The sequence below is a fragment of the Polyodon spathula genome, chromosome 22 (genome assembly GCF_017654505.1).
Source record: "Polyodon spathula isolate WHYD16114869_AA chromosome 22, ASM1765450v1, whole genome shotgun sequence".
Taxonomy (NCBI): domain Eukaryota; kingdom Metazoa; phylum Chordata; class Actinopteri; order Acipenseriformes; family Polyodontidae; genus Polyodon; species Polyodon spathula.
Window position 1 is genome coordinate 1,853,683 of NC_054555.1, and position 20,771 is coordinate 1,874,453.

At 48.1% G+C, this 20,771-nt stretch overlaps 1 protein-coding gene across 2 annotated transcripts in view; it reads right to left on the minus strand.

Moving 5' to 3' along the window:
• Positions 1–42: 42 nt before the first annotated feature.
• The window catches only part of LOC121297173 (vascular endothelial growth factor receptor 3-like), a 46,311-nt gene continuing 25,582 nt past the window's right edge, over positions 43–20,771 (minus strand). For both annotated transcript variants that reach the window (XM_041223278.1, XM_041223277.1), the window contains 25 exons: positions 20,489–20,628; positions 19,378–19,549; positions 18,726–18,843; positions 18,145–18,320; positions 17,808–17,973; positions 16,174–16,315; positions 15,057–15,165; positions 13,557–13,916; positions 12,859–13,005; positions 10,924–11,055; positions 9,726–9,832; positions 6,779–6,914; positions 5,977–6,081; positions 5,758–5,871; positions 5,393–5,481; positions 4,940–5,090; positions 4,540–4,634; positions 3,436–3,558; positions 3,186–3,297; positions 2,898–2,997; positions 2,574–2,679; positions 2,165–2,298; positions 1,698–1,812; positions 1,492–1,577; positions 43–1,185 (listed from right to left, as the gene is read on the minus strand). In XM_041223278.1, coding sequence (XP_041079212.1) covers positions 972–1,185; positions 1,492–1,577; positions 1,698–1,812; positions 2,165–2,298; positions 2,574–2,679; positions 2,898–2,997; positions 3,186–3,297; positions 3,436–3,558; positions 4,540–4,634; positions 4,940–5,090; positions 5,393–5,481; positions 5,758–5,871; positions 5,977–6,081; positions 6,779–6,914; positions 9,726–9,832; positions 10,924–11,055; positions 12,859–13,005; positions 13,557–13,916; positions 15,057–15,165; positions 16,174–16,315; positions 17,808–17,973; positions 18,145–18,320; positions 18,726–18,843; positions 19,378–19,549; positions 20,489–20,628 — 3,449 coding nt within the window. In that variant the 3' untranslated portion in view covers positions 43–971. The remainder of the gene's footprint in view (positions 1,186–1,491; positions 1,578–1,697; positions 1,813–2,164; positions 2,299–2,573; positions 2,680–2,897; positions 2,998–3,185; positions 3,298–3,435; positions 3,559–4,539; positions 4,635–4,939; positions 5,091–5,392; positions 5,482–5,757; positions 5,872–5,976; positions 6,082–6,778; positions 6,915–9,725; positions 9,833–10,923; positions 11,056–12,858; positions 13,006–13,556; positions 13,917–15,056; positions 15,166–16,173; positions 16,316–17,807; positions 17,974–18,144; positions 18,321–18,725; positions 18,844–19,377; positions 19,550–20,488; positions 20,629–20,771) is intronic.

Below are 20,771 nucleotides of genomic sequence, written 5' to 3' on the forward strand. Positions count from 1 at the left end.
TGTCTTTCTGTGTTGTAAAGTTAGAACATTTTAAACATTTAATAAAATCAAGGGATTCATAATACATGCTGACTGAGATCTTTTTATTAGCAGATTGTTAGAGACAGGGGACTCATGGCAGTTGGGTCTAGTAGTTCAAGCTAAGGATTGATAAATGACTGCAGTCTCCCATTTTTGTCATTGCCTCGTCCACCTTGTGACCCGGCTGGCAGAGAGGACAATTGATTCAAATTCTTTGAAATAAAACAACCCTGAGGCACCCAAGCAGAGTCAAGGGGCTTGGGCTCCATCTGGTGATCAGATTTAAATATTACAAGGGAAATTACAACAGTCATAAAAAAATTCACAAACGAGGGGAGACACATCTAAGCTCATCCGATTCCTAGTAGCTGATTGATCTCAGAACTTTGTCACTTAGAGTCTTAAAGGATCCAAGTGATTCCACCTCAACAACATGACCAGATAGCCCATTCGATCCACTCACCACTCTGTACAAGTGTCTCCTTCCCTCTGTCCTAAGCAAGGTATAGAGAACTGAGTGCAGCCTCTGTGCTGTCCACACTTTAGGAGCATTACTGCAGTCCTGTGCAGCACCTTTACAATGACTACCACCTAGTGAAAACAACTAGAGGGGCACGTGCTGGAGAAAATTCCATAGAAGAGCGAGGACATAATACCAAAATAAATACATCTGCGATATAAAAAGTAAGAAACCGATATATATTGCTTTATTATTATTTTTTACTTTTGTACACAAAAAAAAACAAAACAAAACAAAAAAAACCAAAACATAAAGAAAGCTTACTCTGGGTAAAATACTGTCTACTAGTAAAATGATTGATTGAGATGGTAAGTGTGCCACCCGGTGGCTGGAAAGCATATTGTTTTTGCAGAGCGTTTAGTTCAGAGAGGGGCTTTGGGTTTAATATGTGACCCCCGCCCTCCCTTGGCCCTTGTGTCTCTTGCTCCCTCTAGAGGCTGGAGGCAGCAATGCAGCCTGGCTCAGAGTCCCCCCCTCCTCCTGCTGCCGTGGAGAAGAAGTCCCCCAGCGTGCCCTGGGAAAGCTGGCCGTACTCGTTGTTGTAGAAGGTCTGTCCGGACTGCTGGCTCTGGAAGGGCGGTCGATACCGGCTCGTCTGCTCTGTGGAGCCAGCGGGCCCCTCTGTGCTTCTGCTCACCTGCTGACTAATGAGTGCAAGAGAAACACAGCGTGAGCAGAAAACTGTACACACAGGGGGCGGAGTCTCAGGCCCTGCAACATGAGCTGTACACACGGGGATCTGGGATTTACCTTGCTTATCTTTGCTTTACTTTCAATGTGCTTTCTCAAAAACACATATTTTGACAAGGGCATTGACAAAGGCTTTGCTGCACTTTGCTATGCTTTTACTAAAATGTGCTGCAGTCTGAAGCACAGGTCTTCATGCACTCATCTGTGCTGCACACAGCAAGTGTGCAGAAATAACTGCAAAGCTGTGTTTGGGCTCCTACCTGAGTGCCAGGGCTCCTCTGTGTTTGTGCTCGATTCTCTGAAACTCCTCGGAGGGCAGCACCATCCCGCTGTCCGTCTGGTTATCCTGCACACACACACAGAAACGCATGCTCAGCATGGTTTTAATCTCAAACAGCATCAGCTCCAGCAATGAAGGGTAAACCAGTACTGTACTTGTAATTAGGATGTGGGGGGTTGTACTCACATGGTGTGCCTTGTGAGAGGTCTGCTCCAGCGGGTACTCCTCGAAGGTCTTGACCCGCCCCTGGCACCTCAGAGGAGTCCCCCTGCTCCCACCAAATGACACGCAGTTGTAGTATCTGAGGAGACAGAGGGACAGAGGAGTCACGATACACACTGTGCAGCAAAAGCCCTGGCTACCAACTCAGCACAATGCGAATATGAATCCGTTCAACGTGGCTTTATGTGTGTATCCGTCTTAATTATTTGAACTCATGTTTTTGACTATACTTTATCTTCTACTAACTAATCTATCTGTATGGAAAACACACACATGTAGTGAAACCTGACACAGCTCTCGTCAAAGAGACTGAATTTCTGGGGCTGCTTAAGACAGAGGGGTTCATTGCCCGGTGAATAAGCAATTTCCAATATATTTTTTGTTGTTGCTAATCCTGCAGTTATACCGTTATTCCCCACAGCGCCCCCTACCTGCCAGGCATCACATCGCAGTGCAGCCTCAGTTCACTCTCCTCCTCTTGGGAGGAGGGCCGGGAGGAGGCCTGGGAGAAGCCGTCGTCCTCCGAGCTCTGAGACGTGTTGAGAGGGATGTAGTCCTTCCCTTCCTGGAGAGAGACAGGATTCATACAGCTTCACAGTGGTATGGCCTGTATCACATACATCCAGCTTTGTCTATGGATCCATTTTTCTTGAGTCAAGGATGGATATTTCTATATTGTTCTGTTCTTCCTCTGCCCTCTCCCCTTTATCTGCCCACTTCTCCTTTCCCTACTCGCTCTCCTCACTCTGCCCTATCCTCAGTCCTTTCGCTCTGTCCACTCCTTTGTCACTTTCCCCCAGTGTTCTCTCCCCTCTCTCCTCTCTCCCTGTGCTCTCTCACCTGGAGCATGTTCTCCTGCAGCAGGTCTCCGAGGATCTCCACCAGCACTGAGAAGGTGGGTCTCTCCCTGGGCTCGCCCTGCCAGCAGGCCAGCATGATCCGATATCTGCAGAGAGAGAGAGAGAGAGAGTCTGGGAGTCTGGAACACACTTTGATTGCGCCAGGAGGTCCCATTGAAACTAACATGTGTTTTACAAGAATCCTGCAGTCCAGGACCACGTCATAGAAACACATCATGACAGCTCTAACCAGGGACAGGTTACACCATCTCAGCGTTAGTCACAGATAGATATCTGTAGATTTTTGCAGAGCTGAGTCTCTTACATTTCGGGAGAGGTGTTCTCCGGCGCTCGCATCCGCGTCCCATCTTTGAGCCTCTGACAGAACTCCTCATCAATCTGCACCCCTGGGTATGGGGAGGCACCTGAGAGAGAATACATCGCAGTGCAAAGTTACTGCAAACTTAACAAGTTCTTCCATAGTTACAAACTCTCAAGCGCAATAAGGTATTTTTAAAATATATTCTTATTGACAGAAGTAGCTACTGCGTCTGTCTGTCTGTCTGTATCTATGTGCATTAGGGGAAATGGGGCTGATAATGCACTTTCTTACCCAATGAGAATATCTCCCACAGCAGGACCCCGAAGGACCACACGTCGCTCTGCGTCGTGTACACCTTGTCAAAAATACTCTCTGGAGCCATCCACTTCAGGGGCAGGCGAGCCTACAGCAGGGAAACAAAAACACATATGTACCGTGCTGAACTGCGTTTGACTCTAAAGTTCTATTGTAAGGTATTCTCTGGTGGCCCCTCTCCCATGCCTGCTGTGCTATGGGGGGGGGGGAGTTGGGCTCTACTCACATTCCCCTTTCGCACGTAGTCGGGGTCCTTGTAAATATCCCGGGCCAGTCCGAAATCACAGATCTTCACTACGTTGTTCTCGGACAGCAGGATATTGCGGGCAGCCAGGTCCCTGTGAATGCACTGAGGGAGAGAGGCAGAGAGAGACAAGAGTGGATTAGGATATCATCATGGTATCTGAATGATTGAGGATGCGCTGAGGCTCCTGACGCTGTGGGTCAGCGTGTCGAGGGGGAGGATGCGCTGAGACTCCTGACTCTGTGGGTCAGCATGTCAAGGAGGAGGGTGTGCTGAGGCTCCTGACGCTGTGGGTCAGCGTGTCGAGGAGGAGGATGCGCTGAGGCTCCTGACGCTGTGGGTCAGCGTGTCGAGGGGGAGGATGCGCTGAGGCTCCTGACGCTGTGGGTCAGCGTGTCGAGGGGGAGGATGCGCTGAGGCTCCTGACGCTGTGGGTCAGCGTGTCGAGGAGGAGGATGCGCTGAGGCTCCTGACGCTGTGGGTCAGCGTGTCGAGGGGGAGGATGCGCTGAGGCTCCTGACTCTGTGGGTCAGCGTGTCGAGGGGGAGGATGCGCTGAGGCTCCTGACGCTGTGGGTCAGCGTGTCGAGGGGGAGGATGCGCTGAGGCTCCTGACTCTGTGGGTCAGCGTGTCGAGGGGGAGGATGCGCTGAGGCTCCTGACGCTGTGGGTCAGCGTGTCGAGGGGGAGGATGCGCTGAGGCTCCTGACGCTGTGGGTCAGCGTGTCGAGGGGGAGGATGCGCTGAGGCTCCTGACGCTGTGGGTCAGCGTGTCGAGGGGGAGGATGCGCTGAGGCTCCTGACGCTGTGGGTCAGCGTGTCGAGGGGGAGGATGCGCTGAGGCTCCTGACGCTGTGGGTCAGCGTGTCGAGGAGGAGGATGCGCTGAGGCTCCTGACGCTGTGGGTCAGCGTGTCGAGGGGGAGGATGCGCTAAGGCTCCTGACGCTGTGGGTCAGCTTGTCGAGGGGGAGGATGCGCTGAGGCTCCTGACGCTGTGGGTCAGCGTGTCGAGGAGGAGGATGCGCTGAGGTCCTGGTGCTGTGGGTCAATGTGTCATGCTGATAGCAGTCCAGCCGCTTTCCTTACCTTGCGGGAGGCCAGGAACTCCATGCCTCGCGCCACTTGGAAGCTGTAACAGATCAGATCCTCCACGGTCAACGGGGTCTTCCAGAGGTCTTCCACTGCGGGGAGAGGAGAGTGAGAGAGGGAAAAGGGGTTAGGCTGCATTGAGGCTCCACATTCCATGCACTGGTCATCTGTAGGGATTAGGGCACTTTTTCTGGATGTTTTATCATTTTTTATAAGCCCAAAAAAGGGCTATTGATTCCAAAACAGGGCTAATTTAACTTGTTCATTATTTAAAGAATGCTTTTAATTGACATAAAAAAGCATTTTGATATTAAATATTGATAATGTTATATCACTCATAGAAACATACTGCCCTGTGCTGGGGTCTGGTGTGGGGGGTCCATATCTGTAGCCTTACCTTTTTGGAGGCTGGGTCTAAAGTTCTGGTTCTGGTTGGCGATGATACGGGCCATGACAGAGCTCTCGCTGGGCCCGGCCCGGCTGCTACTCTCCACCATCACAGCCTCCATCATGGAGCGCACCTGACTGCGCATCTTTGGGGAGCGGTCCTGCCAAGAGAGCAGCAGAAACACAAAGACTGAGCCCCAGCTTCCCTACACAGTCCTGCCCTGGACTGCAGACACCACCCTCTGAAGTGGAACACTGTAATCTCCAATAGTGTAAAAGGGGGTGTAAACTGCTGGACTGCATGGTAAACTTTTCTAAGGGTCTTTATGAGGCTGGCTGTGACCCGTGTCTATAAGGACATCGAAATGAAAAGAGCTGAAGAGGATTGAGAATTGAAATGCATACTCTGATTAAACCCATGGATTTGTAGCGGCTCAGTCGGGCAGCAGGGTGGCGCTCTTACCCTGTAAGGCAGGAATCCCTCCCTCTTGGCGCGCAGGTAGTTGGACAGATTCCCATACTTGCAGTACTCCACTATCACCATCAGGGGGCCTGGGAGAGACACACAACAGCATTACTCAGTAGACAGACAGTGTTGTACAATATGTGTACGGTGCTATACACAACACATGAATTATATTATAATGTTGCTGCATGTATGTCTTATACATTGAGGAAGCTTTTTTGTTATAAAGGAATCCTGTTTATTAAAGGAAATTCTGATTTCCTGGGCCTGTCCTGGTTTATAACAATCTGTCCATGGCTGGTCCAGTTAGTCCTGGTATGCAATAGCCTCGCCTGGGCCCGTCCTGGTCCCTCTGAGAGTACCGTTGGATTTGGTGCAGGCTCCCAGCAGGTTCACAACGTTCAGATGGTTCCCGATATGAATGAGAATCTTCAGCTCTGACATCAGTGCTTTGTGCTCACTGGCTGTGGCTCCCTCTGCAACATAGAAGACAGACAGTCAGGTTCCTCCTTGCAACAACATGGAATGTGGTGACACTGCAGACTGGGAGGCACCTCCCCACAGTCCCTCTCTGCTCTTACCTTTCAGCATCTTGACCGCGACCGTGTTGAGGCTGTTCATTTTGTTGATCCCGAAAGCAGAGGCCTCCACCACCTTCCCGAAGGCCCCGTGCCCAAGAACCTTCCCTGCAGCAAGAAGTAAAGGCAGTCAGACTGAGTGCACACTCTCGACATGCATGCTCATTAGGGTCAGTGCAAATGACTGCATAAGTTGTAACATTATTCTAATGCATTGCATTTTGTACACAGACACAGTTAAGTAAACTCCCTCCCCCTCTAAGGCAAGCACACATTTGATTATCGTGTTTATAAAGACTTTCACTGAATCAGATGTAGTGTATTATTCTAAACTCTAGAGGGGTACGGAAATCACCAAGTTATTTTAAAACAATGTTTTTATGTCTGAAATTCATGTTGAAACTTTATGGGGACATACGTCCTGATAAGCTGAGCTTTGACAAGTTTTCCTAACTTGTGGGGACTTTATGACCTGGTAAGCTCTATAGAGAAGCCCATCCAGAGACACACAGCAGGGAGACAGACACACAGACAGAGAGAAAGACACACACGTACATAGAGACAGACACACACACACAGAGACAGACATGCAGACAGTGAGACAGACAAACACAGAGACAGACACACACACACACATAGAGAAGCAAACACACAGAGAGAGACAGACAGACACAGACAGACAGACAGACACACACACACACAGAGACAGGCACACACAGAGAGACAGACACAGACAGACAGACAGACAAACAGACACACACACACACACAGACAGATGCAGAGAGACAGATAGACAGGGCCTCACCGAGCCGCAGCCTGTCCCGAGGGAGCTCCCACTGGGTAGAGTCATAGGGCAGATACTCGCACTGCTCATCCAGGGGCACCTCCCCGGGGTCCATGATGATCGACAGGTAGCCCGTCTTGATGTCTGCCGGGTTAGCCTGCAAAGAGAGGAGGGGGATAGGAGCTTTAATCCACACAGTCTCCGATAGATTGGAGAGTAATCCCACGCTTGTTGTAACACTGAAGTCTACATGGGGTTACACTGGTAAAATACTACCATGGTATAATACAGTAGTGTAGTGTAGTGTGGTGTAGTGTAGTGTAGTGGAGGTGAATGATGCAGTAGTGTAGTGGAGGTGTATAATGCAGTAGTGTGGTGTAGTGGAGGTGTATAATGCAGTAGTGTAGTGGAGGTGTATAATGCAGTAGTGTAGTGGAGGTGTATAATGCAGTAGTGTAGTGGAGGTGTATAATGCAGTAGTGTAGTGGAGGTGTATAATGCAGTAGTGTAGTGGAGGTGTATAATGCAGTAGTGTAGTGGAGGTGTATAATGCAGTAGTGTAGTGGAGGTGTATAATGCAGTAGTGTAGTGGAGGTGTATAATGCAGTAGTGTAGTATAATGCAGTAGTGTAGTGGAGGTGTATAATGCAGTAGTGAGGTGTATAATGGAGGTGTATAATGCAGTAGTGTAGTGGAGGTGTATAATGCAGTAGTGTAGTGGAGGTGTATAATGCAGTAGTGTAGTGGAGGTGTATAATGCAGTAGTGTGGTGTAGTGGAGGTGTATAATGCAGTAGTGTAGTGGAGGTGTATAATGCAGTAGTGTAGTGGAGGTGTATAATGCAGTAGTGTAGTGGAGGTGTATAATGCAGTAGTGTGGTGTAGTGGAGGTGTATAATGCAGTAGTGTAGTGGAGGTGTATAATGCAGTAGTGTAGTGGAGGTGTATAATGCAGTAGTGTGGTGTAGTGGAGGTGTATAATGCAGTAGTGTAGTGGAGGTGTATAATGCAGTAGTGTAGTGGAGGTGTATAATGCAGTAGTGTGGTGTAGTGGAGGTGTATAATGCAGTAGTGTAGTGGAGGTGTATAATGCAGTAGTGTAGTGGTGGAGGTGTATAATGCAGTAGTGTAGTGGAGGTGTATAATGCAGTAGTGTAGTGGAGGTGTATAATGCAGTAGTGTAGTGGAGGTGTATAATGCAGTAGTGTAGTGGAGGTGTATAATGCAGTAGTGTAGTGGAGGTGTATAATGCAGTAGTGTAGTGGAGGTGTATAATGCAGTAGTGTAGTGTAGTGGAGGTGTATAATGCAGTAGTGTAGTGGAGGTGTATAATGCAGTAGTGTAGTGTAGTGGAGGTGTATAATGCAGTAGTGTAGTGGAGGTGTATAATGCAGTAGTGTAGTGTAGTGGAGGTGTATAATGCAGTAGTGTAGTGGAGGTGTATAATGCAGTAGTGTAGTGGAGGTGTATAATGCAGTAGTGTAGTGGAGGTGTATAATGCAGTAGTGTAGTGGAGGTGTATAATGCAGTAGTGTAGTGGAGGTGTATAATGCAGTAGTGTAGTGGAGGTGTATAATGCAGTAGTGTAGTGGAGGTGTATAATGCAGTAGTGTGGTGTAGTGGAGGTGTATAATGCAGTAGTGTAGTGGAGGTGTATAATGCAGTAGTGTAGTGGAGGTGTATAATGCAGTAGTGTAGTGGAGGTGTATAATGCAGTAGTGTAGTGGAGGTGTATAATGCAGTAGTGTAGTGGAGGTGTATAATGCAGTAGTGTAGTGGAGGTGTATAATGCAGTAGTGTAGTGGAGGTGTATAATGCAGTAGTGTAGTGGAGGTGTATAATGCAGTAGTGTGGTGTAGTGGAGGTGTATAATGCAGTAGTGTAGTGGAGGTGTATAATGCAGTAGTGTAGTGGAGGTGTATAATGCAGTAGTGTAGTGGAGGTGTATAATGCAGTAGTGTAGTGGAGGTGTATAATGCAGTAGTGTAGTGGAGGTGTATAATGCAGTAGTGTAGTGGAGGTGTATAATGCAGTAGTGTAGTGGAGGTGTATAATGCAGTAGTGTAGTGGAGGTGTATAATGCAGTAGTGTAGTGGAGGTGTATAATGCAGTAGTGTAGTGGAGGTGTATAATGCAGTAGTGTAGTGGAGGTGTATAATGCAGTAGTGTAGTGGAGGTGTATAATGCAGTAGTGTAGTGGAGGTGTATAATGCAGTAGTGTAGTGGAGGTGTATAATGCAGTAGTGTAGTGGAGGTGTATAATGCAGTAGTGTAGTGGAGGTGTATAATGCAGTAGTGTAGTGGAGGTGTATAATGCAGTAGTGTAGTGGAGGTGTATAATGCAGTAGTGTAGTGGAGGTGTATAATGCAGTAGTGTGGTGTAGTGGAGGTGTATAATGCAGTAGTGTAGTGGAGGTGTATAATGCAGTAGTGTAGTGGAGGTGTATAATGCAGTAGTGTAGTGGAGGTGTATAATGCAGTAGTGTAGTGGAGGTGTATAATGCAGTAGTGTAGTGTAGTGGAGGTGTATAATGCAGTAGTGTAGTGGAGGTGTATAATGCAGTAGTGTAGTGGAGGTGTATAATGCAGTAGTGTGGTGTAGTGGAGGTGTATAATGCAGTAGTGTAGTGGAGGTGTATAATGCAGTAGTGTAGTGGAGGTGTATAATGCAGTAGTGTGGTGTAGTGGAGGTGTATAATGCAGTAGTGTAGTGGAGGTGTATAATGCAGTAGTGTAGTGGAGGTGTATAATGCAGTAGTGTGGTGTAGTGGAGGTGTATAATGCAGTAGTGTAGTGGAGGTGTATAATGCAGTAGTGTAGTGGAGGTGTATAATGCAGTAGTGTAGTGGAGGTGTATAATGCAGTAGTGTAGTGGAGGTGTATAATGCAATAGTGTAGTGGAGGTGTATAATGCAGTAGTGTAGTAGAGGTGTATAATGCAGCAGTTTAGGTCAGTGCACAGTAGTTACCCGCTTGGCGTTACAGAAGATGAGGATGAGCAGGATCCAGAAGAAGACGGCAATGATTCCGGTCCCGATCAGGATCACGATCTCCACATTGGTCCGGTCGTCTGAGCCTGCGGGGTAGGAGGGAGTACAGAGAGCTGACTGAGAGGCACACAATACAAAATACAGAGAGCTGACTGAGAGGCACACAATACAAAATACAGAGAGCTGACTGAGAGGCACACAATACAAAATACAGAGAGCTGACTGAGAGGCACACAATACAAAATACAGAGAGCTGACTGAGAGGCACACAATACAAAATACAGAGAGCTGACTGAGAGGCACACAATACAAAATACAGAGAGCTGACTGAGAGGCACACAATACAAAATACAGAGAGCTGACTGAGAGGCACACAATACAAAATACAGAGAGTTGACTGAGAGTCACACAATACAAAATACAGAGAGCTGACTGAGAGGCACACAATACAAAATACAGAGAGCTGACTGAGAGGCACACAATACAAAATACAGAGAGCTGACTGAGAGGCACACAATACAAAATACAGAGAGCTGACTGAGAGGCACACAATACAAAATACAGAGAGCTGACTGAGAGGCACACAATACAAAATACAGAGAGCTGACTGAGAGGCACACAATACAAAATACAGAGAGCTGACTGAGAGGCACACAATACAAAATACAGAGAGCTGACTGAGAGGCACACAATACAAAATACAGAGAGTTGACTGAGAGGCACACAATACAAAATACAGAGAGCTGACTGAGATGCACATAATACAAGATAACCTCTTCTGGCTGAGTGGAAACATCACAAGCATATTGCAAAAAACAAACAGGACATTTGCATCTGACTTCAGCCTGCACTTCATTTATTCACACTGTCATTACACCAATCAGCCACAAGATGGAGTCAAGCAACGCCTTTTTGAAGCATCGACTGTGACCGGCAACATGAGACTTACCCTGCATCAGCATTGCATGAGTTTCACTAAATATTCTTAGACAACCTTACTGACTAGTAGATGCTATTTTAATTTTATTTTCTAGAGATCTAGGGCTTGTGAAGGTGGTTGTGTTCTTGACTATTTTCCTGTTTAAATAAATGTGTGACAGTGTGTGTGTGTGTGTGTGTGTGTGTGTGTGTGTGTGAGTGCATGCTTTTGTATGTGTGTGTTTAGTGGTTCTCTTACCCTCGACAGAGATGGTTGCTGACATGCGCACGCAGCCCTTCTCGTTACAGGCATTGCAGGTGTACAGGCCGGCGTCCTCCTCACGCACCCTCTGGATACTCAGGGTCTGGTTGGAGTCCTGGAGCACGATCCCTGCACACATCCAGACAGCCATCAGTCTGGAGATCATAACTAGCACAGCCCTCGTTCCAAACAGCACAATACAGCATTCTGAACAGCACAGCATTCTGAACAGCACTGGATTCTGAACAGCACAGCATTCTGAACAGCACTGGATTCTGAGCAGCACTGCATTCTGAACAGCACAGCATTCTGAGCAGCACAGCACATTCTGAACAGCACAGCATTCTGAACAGCACTGGATTCTGAACAGCACTGGATTCTGAACAGCACAGCATTCTGAACAGCACAGCATTCTGAACAGCACTGGATTCTGAACAGCACAGCATTCTGAACAGCACTGGATTCTGACCAGCACAGCATTCTGAGCAGCACTGGATTCTGAACAGCACTGGATTCTGAACAGCACAGCATTCTGAACAGCACTGGATTCTGAACAGCACTGGATTCTGAACAGCACAGCATTCTGAGCAGCACAGCATTCTGACCAGCACAGCATTCTGAACAGCACAGCATTCTGAACAGCACTGAACAGCACATTCTGAACAGCACAGCATTCTGATTCTGAACAGCACAGCATTCTGAACAGCATTCTGAACAGCACATTCTGAACAGCAGCATTCACAGCACATTCTGAACAGCACAGCATTCTGAAGCAGCATTCACAGCACATTCTGAACAGCACAGCATTCTGAACAGCACTGGATTCTGAACAGCACAGCATTCTGAACAGCACAGCATTCTGAACAGCACAGCATTCTGAACAGCACAGCATTCTGAACAGCACAGCATTCTGAACAGCACAGCATTCTGAACAGCACTGGATTCTGAACAGCACAGCATTCTGACCAGCACAGCATTCTGAGCAGCACTGGATTCTGAGCAGCACAGCATTCTGACCAGCACAGCATTCTGAACAGCACAGCATTCTGAACAGCACTGGATTCTGAACAGCACAGCATTCTGAACAGCACTGCATTCTGAACAGCACTGGATTCTGAACAGCACTGGATTCTGAACAGCACAGCATTCTGACCAGCACTGGATTCTGAACAGCACAGCATTCCCAACCGAACCATCACTCCACACAACATTCCAAAGAGCACAGCATTCCAAACCGTGCCATCATCCCAAACAACCACTATATTCTCCAAACACTTTCCAAACTCCATTTACAGTGCATTCCAGTCATAGCTTCATGCCCAGCTCACTACAAGGTTGCTTGACATCAATGTATACATCTCCCAACCACTGCAATCATTTTACACAAATGAGCTGTTACCTATTATTAGAGAATAGAGGAGAGGCTGGAAGAATAATTGATTTGATGACAGGCCATTCTTCCACAGACAGTACACCACTGAGCTAGAACTGAAGTTTTAAAACTGGTGGTCACATGGCAGGGTCTGGAATCACTGATTAGATGCTTTAAAACATTTTTCAAGGTCAAGCACTTCCTGCCCCAGCATGCAAATGAATCTGGCCAGTAATTGATTAGCATGTATATAACACTGCTGTAAGCAAACTAAGTGGGACACGTTTATTGCGTGTTCTGAATTCACAAATAAACCAGCTGCGTCAATAGTGTGCTATTTGGGCGTGCCACAATCAATTGCGTTCATTCACAAGTTGCAGGAAATTGTGCCTGCGCACTTCGAATGTGAACATCGCCAGCTTTCATTCCTGTTCTTGGCCTGGCGTTGGGGTCACTCTTCCTGTTTACACCACACAGTGACGGAAACAGTGTACAGGGGGCACTTGGAATTTGCTCTGTGTGTGAGGGCTCTGAGAACTGCAAAGCGAAGCAGCCTTCACCTGACATTTTGTAGAGAGGCTTCTCGTCTTTGAACCAGGAGATCTGGGGCGAGGGGGTGCCCTCCACCTCGCACTTCATCAGCATGGACTCGCTCACGTTCACCGTCTGATTGGTCAGGTTCTGCCGGAGCCGCGGAGCTTCCTGGGCTGGGAGGGGGAGATCGCAAAGAGTTTAAATCTACAGGAGAATCTGTTCTCATACCGATAATCAGACACTAACCCACTGTAGCTGCCCCTGCTCTTCCCCTGACCCTAGGTACAGTAGCATCGTCCTTCTAAAGCCACTTCATTGTCACGGCTTCAACTGCATGCAATTCAAACCAAGAAAAGCCACTAAGCTACACTGCTTCCCACCCCTTAGCTCGAATCACGAAATCAATAGAAACGCACAACTTGCAAACACTTTGATCAAGTAGTCCCTTGCACTGTGCATAGTACTGTCCCCTGTCCATGTTTTCCCTGGATCTCCCAGAATTCAATATGCATTCCCAGGACACTAAATGCCAGTACCATAAATCAGTATACATTATTACAGCAAAAGATACATATAGTTAATACTATAATAGTAATGATAGCAACGTTTCCCTCTTGGGTGATATATGATTTCTAGAGAGAGTTTACACTTTGAACAGCCCCTCTTCCGCTCTGTGCCTCCGAGGTTGTGACCTCGTGCAGTAAATGCAGCCCGCAGGCCCTACCTTGCACGGTGATGTACTTGCGGTGACAGTGCTTCTCTCTGCTCCTGCGGTTCTGCACCTCGCACACGTAGTCTCCCTCCTCGTGCAGCAGGATGTGGGGGATGGTGAGCTCAAGGACCCAGTTGTTGGAGGCAGGTTCGAAGGAGAGCTCCCCGTCTAAGGGGTCTGCGTACAGGTGCACGCTCTTGCAGTCCAGAACCAGGGGGCTGCCGTTGTCGTCCCGCAGCGTGCGGGGGTCCAGCCGGTACCACTGCAGGTTCTCGTAAGTGTAGTTGTCAGCACTGCACCGCAGGCTCACCAGCTCCCGCTCCACTGGCTCCTCCGAGGGATGCAGCTCGATCCCGAAGCCTTCCGGGATAGCTACCGGGGAGAGAGGGGAATACGGGAATATGTAAATGCATGCTTTGATAAATTCAGTAACTTGATATGCATTCGTTCATGGCTATCCTACAGCTCTCCCACTCCTCAGTGTGTCTCTTAGAGGTCAAGGCTGGATGATTCAGTTGGTAGAAATTTGTGTTTGAACATGTAACCTGATTAACAGATACTGAAGCAGTGTGTGGTCAACTTAAACATGTTTCCCCCTTTTTTCTTTTATTCTTTTATTTCTCATGGCTCTTTATGAAGCCTCTGTTCATCGATACAGTTCTTTCAGCCAGAAAGATCAGCCAGCTCTGCATTAAACAATACCGTTTCTTGTTTTGAAAATGCCTCATATCAGCAGGTTATTTATATCCATTAACACACTGGAATTGATTTTTTGGTCTGACTGATCAAGCAAACATCATGATTAATGCGTTGTATGGTAGTTTTACTGGCACCTATCGTATACTTTAGCAACCACAAGTACTCAATCAGTGAATACTAAGAAGAACTACATTATGTTAACCAAGAACACACTGTGGACGCCATTTGGAGATTTGTAGGTGAGGTGGTGGATTTATGGCAAGTTTCTACAGGAGTTAGAAGCCCACAGCTGGTTAGATAAGAAACATTTACACCAGTGGCAGTTATTAACTCTACAGCTAGGCTGTTGTTAGTGATCATGTTAGTCCCAAAAAAACAGAGAATGAGAGAATGTTCCTGCATACACCCCCACTGTATTACACACACACACACACACACACACACACACACACACACACACACACACACACACACACACATACACACACACACACACACACACACACACACACACACACGCACACACACACGCACACACACACACACACACACACACACACACACACACACACACACACACACACACACACACACACGCACACACACACACAGACACGCACACACTCAGACACACGCGCGCACACACTCACACACACACACTGACACGCACACACTCACACACTGACACACACACACACACACACACACACACACACACACACACACACACACACACACACACACACACACACACACACACACATCATTATGAGGGCTCTTAAAGCACAGGCCGGGTGCTGTGAGGGAACCTACTGGTCACGTAGAAGTAGATGAGCCTCTCGTCTCGCCCCACTTTGTTGGCGACGGAGCACTTGTACACCACTGAGACATTGGCACTCACTATAACCAGCTTGCTCACAGTCTGTCAGGGAGGAAGCACAGTGAATGCTGCAGGCTCTTTATTTTACATGCATGTGTACTTACACATCATTACAATGTTATTATGCAGACTTACAATGGACTTTTTATGGTTTTTTCCTGGTTCTGAAGCACAGATCATGCAGCACTGCATTTCAAAATGTTCCACAACCTCAATTAATGACAAAAACACATTTTATGCTGTTCCTATGGAAACATTTTTTAAAATTTTGTAAGAGAGGCTTTAAAATGGATTTCAAAGCACTGGTTACATCTCTTTTAAAACAACAGCACTTGTTAGAACATATGTACACATCTGATAGACAATAAAACAACAAATTACTCTTTAAGGGGAGTTCAGAGTATGCTTGGGGGAACCAAACTTTTTCAATGCAGACAAACCCAATGTGTCAGTACTCTATAGTGCCCTGTCTTCCATACATAGCCTCCGCAGGAAATGACCTCACAGGTGTGTCTGAAAACAGGAAGTGAGTGCTCTCACCCAGCGTGTTTACCCCCGCTATCTCCAGGAAGTGTGGCGTGGAAGAGAGTTTGAAATATTTCTCTAGTGGAAATGCTCCCTGTCAGTGGGGAAGTGACAGACATATGTTCTACCCCTGACCTGAGGTACAGAGCCAACCCCGCCCCCCCTGCTTGGGACCCCCGGGGCGCTCCCCTGTTCCCCTGCTCCCGAGGGGACAAGGGGACCCCGCTCCCCTGTTTCCCCTGGGCCCTGGGACAAGGGGACGAGGGGTTCGAGGGGGCGAGGGGCTCCCCCAACTCCCCTGGGGGCGGAGCTCCCCCACTCCGAGGGCTCCCCCGAGGGGGCTGAGGGGACGAGGGGGCGCTCCCCTGCTCCCCGAGGGGACGAGGGGGTGAGGAGACGAGGGACGAGGGGACGAGGGGACGAGGGGCGAAGGGACGGGGGACGAGTTGGGGACGAGGGGGAGGGGGCTCCCCTGTTCCCCCACTCCTCTGCTCCCCTGCTCCCCTGCTCCACTCTCACACCCACTTTGTTCCTGCCATCCACGATCTCCGTCCAGGTGTCGAGGCTCTCGATCTTATTCACTCCATTCTCCGTCTCCACGTCCTGCCAGTTCTGACACTCTGGCACCCGGTCCCTTGGCCGGCGCTTGATGGCTCCTCGACGGCCCCTGAAGCACAGAGCAGGCAGTGAATACGGAGGCAGCGCTGTGAAGTGCACAGGGACGGGCTGTTATCCCGCACCTTGACATTGAACACAGTGCCTCCGGACAGGAACGCTGCCCTTACAAACTACTGCGTTATTGCACAGATGCACTTATTGGAAAAAGAATATTAAACAAGAGGCTTGTCAATTCCTTCTGGATATTCACTGCCTCTATTCTCACCCTGCTCTGAATAATACAGATTCCTGGCGTGGCCTTCTATACAATACACAAGGGATGGAAGTAAGACTTTGATTGCATAGCGTTTTTTTTTTATGGAACACAGAGGTATTTGTTGTAAAAGTATTTATGTAAATAATCCTTTTGAAAGCAAATATTAGTGTTTTTTTTATATACTTCATTAAACAAATACAATGCCTGCCTGTTCCCCTTTATTAAAAACAAGATACAAGACTCCATGTGCCCTCCTAGCATATTTGAATACATGAATACATAATGCCGGTGTGCGTCTTCGTACCATGGTTAGTTTTGTTTATTTTGGCCATTAGAGCATACAAACACAGTAGGGAACAAGAACACGTCTCCATTTACTTCATTTACTTTATATGCTTACAAATTCCTGGTACGACTGAATCACCACAGTCTTCCTGGTGCCGCCCCCCCACCCCACACTGTTATTGAGAAGTCTGCTTGGCTGACTGGTTGACTCAGTGCTATCATTCATTTAAAAGGTGATAGCCTTGTATTGCTGTCCAACTCTCACTCTGAACCAGAGCTAGAAAATGCTAGAATTTGGCAAACAGGTCAGGAAGCAGGCTGTCCTGGGGGGTTGTCTGCACTGTCAGCGCTGACAGGCCCAGGCTCTCTTCCTCCCAGGCCCAAGGATGCCACTGTGCCATCCTCCCTGGCTTCCTGTTGTTAGGACAGATCCACGCTCGCTTCGCTCTCATTGTCCCAACACTAAAAATACCTCAGCTGCTATCTCATCTGACAGCCACAATGACTGGAGCTGAGGGCTTCCACAAGCCTTGCTTTGCTATAGACCATGAACGGCAGACTACAGAAAGACAACACTGACCCAGGAAGCCTGAACTGAACTCTGAATGAACCACGACAAAGATGGAGAGGCCGGGACCAACCCACCACAAAATACAGACTGTCCACCCTGATTGCTGAAAAGACATGCTTGTCTACAGGTGTGTGTGTGTGTGTGTGTGTGTGTGTGTGTTAGTGGTGTATACATTGCAGCAGTTGATTGATTGATTGATTTACAGCTAACTGTTTTAACATGATAACCGCAGTGCAAACAACACAGCCAATCTACAGAGATGATGATGCTTCAATAACATTTGCTGCACATTGTGTTTAAGATACACAAATTAAAACTTGTCAACGCCTCTCAGGCTCTGGTGGATCCCTATATTCCCTGTAGAACCCCCTTCCTGTCTGACTATAAAGCAGGTGTGCGTGAGCACCCTGCCCAGCTCGCGGTACGTACAGGCTCTGCGTGCTGTTCAGTCCGCAGGGGCCCCACGGTCTCCACTGCCAGGTGACGGAGCTCGGAGCTGGGACCCCATAGGCGGTGCAGGTCAGGGTCTGCCGGCTGCCCCGGGGGTAGATGTTGGTGGGAGAGGCAACCTCCTTCTCATGGATCCTCGGTGGCACTGCAGAGATACGAGAGACGCACTCAGGAAAGAGAGAGAGACATGCTGGCACAGCACCCAGTGCAAACCCAGGTTACTGTCTGATAAGAGCAATGCAGCTTTTACTGTCATGCTTTGAACCTATTTCCACTGACTATAAAAGAAAGGACTCCAAGCCTCTTTGTCTGTTACCGTTGATGACAAGGTAGAGGCTGAGCCCCCTTTCCAGGCAGGCAGCGCTGTTTCTCAGGACCACGGTGTAGTTTCCTGCATCCAGCTGTGACACCTCGCGGATCTCCAACACATAGTGCCACTGCTTCATCCTGTTGAACTCTGGGCTCTTGGTAATTACCTTGCCATCCTTGTACCTGAAACACTCAAGCACACATGGGCAGTTATGCCACAGTTTGCACAAGCTGACAAGCCTGTTTACATGACCTAGTTTCATATAGTTTTAACTTGAAGTTATGAATGATTTATAGAAAAAAAATCAATCATCCCTATGATAAACTTCCCCATGCATCTTTAATTTAAAGCAGGTACAGTAAAAAAGCAGGTACAGTAAAACGGATTGATGGTCACTGCTGCTAGATTTGTATCTGCTCTGCTGGTATTGTTTACACAGATGTAAGCACTAATATGCACAGTATGTGTGTGATAGATGCTGTGTAACGTATGAGACTTGAAAAGCTCATTGAGCCAACAGCATGCTTGTCTCAATTGCCGTCAGCCCCTCATCTTTCACAGGCATGAATGAATCCCAGGCAGCTCACCATTGTATTTCAGGTAACGGGTAAGCAGACACTTTGACAGGGAGTTTAACAATCCTTTGTCCAGCTGTGGCCTCTACCACAGGTCCGCTCACGTACTCCATGCTGATGAACAGCTTTTCTGAAACACAGGAGGCAGCAACACTCTTAAAGCACAGCTCCCTGACCCAGGGGGTTTGCACAGCGTTCCTGATGCTGTGCAGTCCGAACATATTTCAAATGAGGAAGATGCTGGATTTGATCTCTGATTTCTACAGCTGGCTATGATAATGTGTTGATTAGCTTGCACTGTCTTGCTAGTTAGGAACGGTGTCCCTGTCAACAGGTCAGCATTGAATACCAGAGTGATGGGATCACTCATTGCTTTAGCTGGACTCAGAGTACTGTAATCAGAGATGCATGTTTTCTTTTTTAATATATAAATGATTATACAGTACATTTTAAATGTAATGTTGCTTTATGAAACTGAACTGTGATAAAATTACAGCCCATACATTTAAAAGCCAGAAAATGTTAATCAAGTTTTTGGCTTAAAGGAAACGTAGTCAGTTATTGTTACAAAGTATTCATCATGGAATACGAATAACGTGATGGTGTTAGGGACTGTAGTTTTGTGGCAGTGGAAGCTTTGCTTATGGTCCCCTGAAGGTCTCACCATGTACGATGACCTGCGTGGAGGCCTGGAAGCTCTTCTCCCCATTGCTGGCAGTGCAGGTGTACGTTCCCACGTCAGTCAGATTCACACTGGGAATGAAGAACATGCTGGAGACCTCCGTCTGCTGATCCAGGGAATTCCTCTCGGAACGGATACTCACTGTGCGGTTAGCCTAGCCCAGACAGAGAGAGAGCGTGAGAGAGGGAAGAGGGTGTGAGAGAGAGGGAGGGTGTGAGAGAGGGAAGACGGTGTGAGAGAGAGGGAGGGTGTAAGAGAGAGAGGGGGTAGAGTGTGTGAGAGAGGGAAGAGGGTGTGAGAGAGAGGGAGGGTGTGAGAGAGGGGGAGGGTGTGAGAGAGAGGGGGAGGGTGTGAGAGAGAGGGAGGGTGTGAGAGAGAGGGAGGGTGTGAGAGAGAGGGAAGAGGGTGTGAGAGAGAGGGAGGGTGAGAGAAGGAAGAGGGTGTGAGAGAGAGAGAGAGAAGGTGGGTGTGAGAGAGAGGGAGGGTCGTGAGAGAGTGAGGGTGTGAGAGAGGGAGGGTGTGAGAGAGAAAGAGGGGGAGAGTGTGTGAGAGAGAGGGAGGGTGTGAGAGAGGGGGAGGGTGTGAGAGAGAGGGAAGAGGGTGTGAGAGAGAGAGAAGGTGGGTGTGAGAGAGAGGGAGGGCGTGAGAGAGTGAGGGTGTGAGAGAGGGAGGGTGTGAGAGAGAAAGAGGGGGAGAGTGTGTGAGAGATAGAGAGGGTGTGAGAGAGAGGGAAGAGGGTGTGTGAGAGAGGGAGGGTGTGAGAGAGAGAGTGAGGGAGGGTGTGAGAGAGAGGGAGGGTGTGAGAGAGAATACTACAAGGCATCGATACAGAGGTTCAACAAGGAACCCTAATAAATAATAATACAAAAAAAGCATTTAAGAAAACTGTTCGTGGCTACATCAGCGAATACAGTGTACTGTTTGATTGTATTGAATAGGCACTTCCATAATTGATGGTGTTTGCACTGAATGAATCGTGATCGACGCTGTCTGCTCCCCACACTGAAATTGAACTGGAGCACAGGAGGCAAAGCAGCCCAATCAGCCAGCCACTGGAACATGTTTCACTGCTTTACTAAAAATGATCACATACCTGTTTGCCAGGATAGGCCCACTGAAACTCCACGCCCGTGTTAAACTCCACCAACGCCGTGCAGTTCAGGACAAGCCCCTCCCCCACCGCAAGTTCCACCCACTCAGCAGGAAACAGCTTGAAATCATAAATATGGCTTCCTGCGGGAAACAGGAAAGAGAGTGACAGTTTGCACATTTTACAGTGAATGTGTTCCCGGCACATTCTCCAACAAAGCAGCTGCAGACGTTGAGAGCTGCTCGTGGTTTCAAATCAAACACAAGGGTCAATAAATGCTTCCTTC